This window comes from Zea mays, chromosome 3 (genome assembly GCF_902167145.1).
Source record: "Zea mays cultivar B73 chromosome 3, Zm-B73-REFERENCE-NAM-5.0, whole genome shotgun sequence".
Classification (NCBI taxonomy): Eukaryota; Viridiplantae; Streptophyta; class Magnoliopsida; order Poales; family Poaceae; genus Zea; species Zea mays.
The window spans coordinates 143,307,563-143,314,099 of record NC_050098.1 but is presented as its reverse complement, the minus strand read 5'-3'; the positions used below and the strand labels follow the sequence as shown (position 1 = coordinate 143,314,099).

Below are 6,537 nucleotides of genomic sequence, written 5' to 3'. Positions count from 1 at the left end.
GGCCCCTCTATTAATTGCCTCATGTGGAAAGAGGGTGTGATGATCTTTTGTTGTTTTTGTAGTGAGAAGCTCAAAGAAGGGGAAGACATCTACATCTATCAGTAAGTGATCCAGTTTAGTTGATGGTTGTTTGATGTTTGGTATATTGTGTTCTGATTGTAGGGGTGACAAATCCTTTTGCTATGAAGATGACCACAGGGTTCTTGTTTGTGAGTTCATCCTCTAGAATGTATTGGGTTGTCGCCACGAAAAAACACACGAATACATAAATTCAAATAATTTCTGGTGCTTTGGAGTATTCATAATTGTGTGCTTTTGTTGAATCCTTCATGTACCATAATTCTTACTGCTTGCAAGCCCTTTTAGAATGTGACTTTAGGATGTAGAAATTGGTGAAAGGAGACAAGAAATTATTCTCTAAACTACTATTTTTTATAGGCAAGGGAGGCTGGAAGCACCTTTTTTGCATGGGAGCTGCATGGAGAGAAATTATTGGCAGAAAACAAACTTAGAACAGATTCTTGAATGTGTCAAGGGAATAAGGTATTAATTGGGACTTTCTGTTTATACAATAAAAATATGATGTGTGATGCATGTTCTGCTCATCATGTTAGTTAAATGCTCATCATGTTTCTTAGGCTTTCATATTTATATCTACATCTGTGTGAAATTTTTGTACTACAAAAAGGTGCTAACTTGCCCCCAATTTTTTTGGTGCCATGAACAAGCTTCGCTTGCTGCAATTCCTGTGCTGCTTGGCGCCACAAAAGGAGCAGAGGTGTGGTGAGCATGCCTTCAATTACCAGCAATCTATTTAAAGTAAATGTTCATTACTCGGTTCCAGGGGCGGATCTGCGGCGGGGGTTGCATGGGCTGCAGCCCCGGTCGCGACCCAGTAAATACAACTACAGGGAATGAGGGAAAAGGCCCAAGCGTCCAGCCGAGTCGCTCTCGCTCGCCCTACTCGTCCAGCCGGTAGCCGCTCGCCCAGCCGCTGCCTGCCCACCGGCCGCCGCTCGCCCAGCCGGCAGCCGCTGCCTGCCCAGTGCCCACCGTTGCTCGCCCAGGCCCAGCCGCAGAGCCACTGCCTGCCCGTCGTCGCTCGCCTAGCCGCTGCCGCCGTCGCTCGCCCAGTCTAGGTCCAGCTGCCGCCCCGCCCAGCCTCTCACGGCTCGTCCAAGTGTCCTGCGCGCGGATCTGAGCAGGCGGTCGTTGTTGGGCAACTGCTAGCACATATTTGCTAGATGTAAACTGTAAACTCTGACTCTGAGTTGAACTTTTGGTGCAAACATGTGCCATGTTGATTAGTGATTATATGGTGAACTGGAAGCTTTGTGCTGTCACATGCTCTTGTAATTGACTGCATTGAGTGTTAATTAGTGGTGTTTCTAATTTTTTCTGTCTGTTGGTTTCATAATTGATAGCTCCATTTGAAGAGTTTTCTTTCAGTTTCCTTGAAAAATATATTAATACAAGTTTTTTTCCAGATTTGCTTGCTTTGCAGGGAGCGGGGTCATAGTCTGAAGAACTGTCCTGACAAAAGCGAGGGAAATTTGAAGAAATTTTGCTAGAACTGTGGTGAATCTGGACACTGTCTTTCCAAGTGCCCCAAGCCCATTGAGAATGGTAATCCTCACACACTCATTGTAGACATTCCGGGTGCTCTATGCCTGCTAGCCGTGTTATCATTGCTTATGTGGTTTCTACGTGCAGGGTTACAAATTTTGCAACCTGCTTTATCTGCAATCAGCAAGGACATTTGAGCAAGAACTGTCCTGAAAACAAACATGGCATCTATCCAAAGGTATCATGATACTCATGCCTTCTCAATTCTCATGATACTGCGAATGGGCATGGCTTCGATTATGGGAAACAAATATGACATGTGCTCATGCCTAACATGAAGTGTTTTTGGTTAGTTATCATTCTTTTTAGTTGCCTAAAATGGAGAAAAAAGAAGATTGTATTGTCTCTGCCACTCGTCACTAGGAAGTCAGCCCCCCCTTTAACTCATTTCTGGATCCGCCACTGCCCGGTTCCCTTGTTAGCTGTGTTGTACAAGTGTTTCAAACTGTACACAATGCTTATAAATTTTTTTGCTCCTTTCATTACTCGACTACTTTGTTACCAGTAATCTAGATGTTTCAACTATATACCTAATCATTGACCATTTCTAAATGAATGCACTTGCTAGAAAATTACTTGTTCATCGTGTTTTTATTCTCATCCTGCCTGTTGGAATCTTGCAGCTGATCACTCTTAAAAAACTAACGGGTCCTGGTGTGAGTGGCAGAACTATTGGATAGGATCGCCCTGAGGGCACTCAACATCACCACTGTTGTACAAAAGTAGGCCAATTGACATATACACTTTGTTCATTTATGTTGGTCGATTCTACCCAGTTTAAAGAGAGACTAAAATGTGGGCGTTGTTGCTTGTGTCCATCCATGCCGCAAGCTGTAATATTTTCTTCTAATAAGCTTTTATACATTACCTCTCTTGTTGACTGGTTGACCATTTGTGCAGAGGCAACCCTTTCCAGTAGGGTCACGCCCGTCTGGTAAGAGGGTCGTTGTTAAGTTGCCTGATTAATCCCTTGTCTTTCACTGTGTCTGCATGTTGCAGTAGATGCCAGCAGATCATGAAGCGCCCAAATGGTGCTGGTACAGATACAAAATATGCTCCTGCACAAGATATATATATATACACACACACACACATATTCACGTGAGTTTGTTCTTTCTTACATCCAGAGCTACAGTACTATCAGAAGCTGAATAGATTGCTGCTGGAATTAGAGCAAAGGAGTGGAGGAGTTTCTGAAGAGAGTTATGTAACCTCTGATCTCCTGTATTCTTTTGGCTCTCCCATCATCTGGCCTCTCCTTTACTGTTCAGGTCTCTTGTCTCGTCTATATAAACTCTATTACGTCATCTGCTGTCGGCTTGCTTCTTGGCCACTGTTTAGATGTAGCCAAGCACTATGTTCTAGCTTCTGCACGCAAAGTTCTGGGAGAGCAGACCTGCAAAATAACCGTCGTCATGTCAGTGACATGGCCGCTCAACTTCTTCCTCTTACTGCATTGTATCTGAACTGCATCGACCTACCAACTACATCACTGCACCCAACCTGGTGCTGTCAACAGTGAGGAAAACGACTCCACCATGGGCTTCGCCACCGTCGGCGCCCTCCTCCTCGGCTCCGCGCCCGCCTCCGGCCCCAGCGACAGCGGCGGGGCGCCCAAGTCCGCGGAGTCGTACATCGGGAGTCCTCTACAACATCAACACCGAGGAGTCCAGAATCGGCCTGCACAATGGTAATAGCCTTCCCCTTCTCCAACGCGTTCGCTCCAAAGCGTCGTTTTCCTCAGATGCGAACCTTTTAGACCTATATTGGTTGTTGTCTGGTGCACCCAACCTGGTGCTGTCAACAGTGAGGAACCACCCCGCCTCGGATAGTGAGAGTGCAGGGGCGGACATCGCTCTGAGCAGGGTCAAGTCGCTACCTGTCGACTCTAGCGGGGAAGTGATCTCGTAAAAGGTTCATATATTAGTTCTGTCAATGAATCCATTTGTGCATGAACTCACTACATATTGTGATTATAAATATGTAACCATGCGTGGAATGATTCTTGGCTTCTTGATTTATGTTTTGCATTTGTGTCCTGAATTACAATGACTGGTTTTGATTCAACTTATCATGCTCTACTAATACTTTGATATAGGTTGTGACAGCAAGCAGGGGGTGAGGGAGCGAACAGAGTGGTTGTCCCCTCATTTGAGATGTAAAGTCGACCCTCTCCTCCTTACCTCAATGCACAGAATCATGCTAAATAGCCCAATGATGATACATGTAAACTATTTTCTTGTCGTGAACCTTGAAGCCAGGATGGAAAGACCTCTTCGAATTATAAATCTCAACCTAATTTGAGCTTGAGTCTGATGACATGTTTTGCACCGCATGATTATATCCTAAAATCTGCATTTTTATTTTCTAACAATATGTTAAGTCTTCAGCACTTAAATTCATTTAATCTGAATTAGTTAGATCTACACAAGATGTGAAGTTTATACAATTCCAACTAACGGTCAATGTCGCAGCTCTGATGATCAATGTAGTTGCTACTGTCAGTTCTGGAAACGTGCCGTTGAATGTTGTTCAGGTTTGAGTTCAGCTCTGTGATCTATTGGTAGTTGCATTATTTATCATCATTTAACTTGTAAAAGCTGCAATTTCTTCAGTTCTGTGCATGTCCAGACAATATTTCTAAAAAGATTTGTTTGGTGGAATTCTAATTTTTGCTCCCTTGGCTGACAGTTGTTGTGGGTTAACCTAATTATGCATACTTTGGGTGCCCTTGCATTGGCGACAGAACCACCTACAAACCATCTTATGGAGAGACCCCCAGTAGGGAGAAGGTAGTGAATCACCATCTATCTTGTAGCATTGTTTAAACTGTATATGTTCAGAAATTGTACACACTACTTTCACTGATCACAAATCCATTGGACATAGAATTAGGATTTTAGAAGCTCGATGATTTTGTTTTGCCTTCAAAGAAGTATGCTGACGTGATCATTCCTCGAGGTGGTGATAACCGTGTAGCAGTTGATATGATTGTTCAACATATCCGTACAAAACTTCGTCAGCATGACTTGTGCAAAATCTATCCAAATGTTCATGTTGTTCAATCAACTTTTCAGGTAAATCTAGAAATCTTTATCAATGGTTTCTTATTTTGCCAATTTTTTAATTTCTTGCCTTTTGTAATGATGAATTTGACAGATCCGAGGAATGCATACTCTTATCCGTGATAGGGACATCACCACACCTGAGATTGCCTTGGAAGAGCAGGTTTTGTTGCTGGCTTGAACTGCTTACAGTTTTGCATCTTTGAACTTGTCTAGCGCTCACCCCTACATCCATGTCTTTCAGGATAGAAACCCACCTTTTGATATCGGTTCATATGGGGAGCAAATACTTGACACACTTTCATCAAGAACTAACAATACAGGAACTGCATCTTTTAGTGAGATTGTTAGCGGCAGACCAAAGTTTGAGATTGCCAGAACGTTCTCTGCCCTTCTCCAGCTGGTAAGCTTCCCTTCTCTCACAGATTCATAGTCTGGTTATCCGGTGCAACCTCAAGCATTTTTTTAGCCACGTGTATGTTACAGGTGAACAGCAGAAGTGTTGATCTGGATAAAGGAAAAGCCACGAATGAGTTGGTGTGTTACACAGCAGAGAATCCATTTCATGTAAGGCTTATTGGTCCCAACCGGAGGCCAGAAATGGAGGCACGCTTTGCTCGGAAGAGAGTCAAGTCCCCACTGCAAAATGCAGGCAAAGTCCGTGAGTCCTCCCTGGCACAACATGAGTGTCCCAACAAGCCTTTGTGTAAAAATGGCAAGATTACAGTCACGACAGCAACCAAGCTGACGCAAGATGGGAAACGAAGGCGAAGGTCATCGGCTCACCTAATGCAGCCGATCAATCTGGAATCCAGCGGATGAACGCCAGTGCACACTGATTCTTCTAATTATTGTAACTTCAGTGGCGGCTTCATGGGCAGGATGATCCTGTAAGTTATGACATAGGCGTAGCTAGCGGGTGTATATGTACAGTTCAACTGTAATGCTGACATGGCAAGATTTATTCGACGGAATTGCCCTTTTATAGCATTTGCTATTGTTAGATTCATTTCTAATCCAATAAACTAACACGATGCCAAGTCTGTTGTAAACTGGTGCCTAGCTGTATCGATGCCTTCCGCAATTTGAGATTTATATATTACGCAAAAAAAATTTCAGAAAATCCATTTCTGTAAGTTCTTGAATAGGATGATATTGGGTGACATTTTCACTCGTTTTTCTGTTTGGTACTGGTATGTGATACTAACAAGAGCTGATGATTTGTTAGAACATAAAAGGCGGTTAATCCAAGACATGTGAGGACGTTTAAGGTTTGGGGTTAACTCAGCGACTTCACTCTTATGTCTAATCCAATACATCAAGCCGATGATTCTCACACCTACCACACAAAACAATCATAGACCAACTGCAGCAACAGAACTTAGAAGATCCTGGTTACCTAGGAAGGTTTTCGACAAACCAACTCCAGTTACATGAAAACCTTCTTAGACTAAATTATTGTACAACAAAACGTCAGATTAGCCTTTCTAGCTATGCTGCCGACGCGTTAAGTACCACCGGTGAGGATATGATAGAGTGTGGTGGCCTCCCGAAGCCGCCGCAGGTTGGTCGAGTCAATTGGAATTGTGCCCGGTTGGCCGTTTTCTGTAGACATGAGAATTGGATCAACTAAAACTATGACTCATGTGTGGTTCGTTTGGTCTCACAACATTCGACTAGCAAAAGATCCAGTGATCTATCAAAATATTTAATTGTTTTACTAAGTCATATGATCAATGACACTTACAAATACATCTGTCTGTGAATAATTTGTAGGTATCATTGGAATTCAATCTTCAGTTTGACAAATAACGGCTTAGTAGCACCAGAAAAAGAGGGGGTTATG

General features: G+C 43.3%; 1 protein-coding gene and 1 long non-coding RNA gene across 5 annotated transcripts; both read left to right on the top strand.

Moving 5' to 3' along the window:
- The first annotated feature begins 721 nt into the window (after nucleotides 1-721).
- Nucleotides 722-2,829, top strand: LOC103650655 (uncharacterized). Of its 3 annotated transcripts, none has more exons than XR_002268094.1 (4): nucleotides 722-783; nucleotides 1,488-1,626; nucleotides 1,714-2,663; nucleotides 2,754-2,829. It is a non-coding gene; the product is annotated as an uncharacterized lncRNA (long non-coding RNA). The 3 variants fall into 3 exon arrangements; XR_002268092.2 differs by lacking the exon at nucleotides 722-783 and adding an exon at nucleotides 1,164-1,246; XR_002268093.2 differs by lacking the exon at nucleotides 722-783 and adding an exon at nucleotides 1,165-1,246 and having other exon boundaries at nucleotides 1,714-2,657.
- Nucleotides 2,830-3,268: 439 nt separating this feature from the next.
- On the top strand, nucleotides 3,269-5,814 carry LOC103650654 (condensin-2 complex subunit H2). Of its 2 annotated transcripts, XM_020550324.3 has the most exons (8): nucleotides 3,269-3,316; nucleotides 3,725-3,784; nucleotides 4,101-4,162; nucleotides 4,318-4,418; nucleotides 4,609-4,703; nucleotides 4,786-4,854; nucleotides 4,936-5,094; nucleotides 5,178-5,814. In XM_020550324.3, the coding sequence occupies exons 5-8, from the start codon at nucleotides 4,614-4,616 to the stop codon at nucleotides 5,511-5,513; spliced, it is 654 nt and encodes a 217-aa protein (XP_020405913.1). In that variant the 5' UTR covers nucleotides 3,269-3,316; nucleotides 3,725-3,784; nucleotides 4,101-4,162; nucleotides 4,318-4,418; nucleotides 4,609-4,613; the 3' UTR covers nucleotides 5,514-5,814. The 2 variants fall into 2 exon arrangements, with proteins under 2 accessions (XP_020405913.1, XP_020405912.1); XM_020550323.3 differs by lacking the exon at nucleotides 3,269-3,316 and having other exon boundaries at nucleotides 4,516-4,703; nucleotides 5,178-5,738.
- The last annotated feature ends 723 nt before the right edge of the window (nucleotides 5,815-6,537 follow it).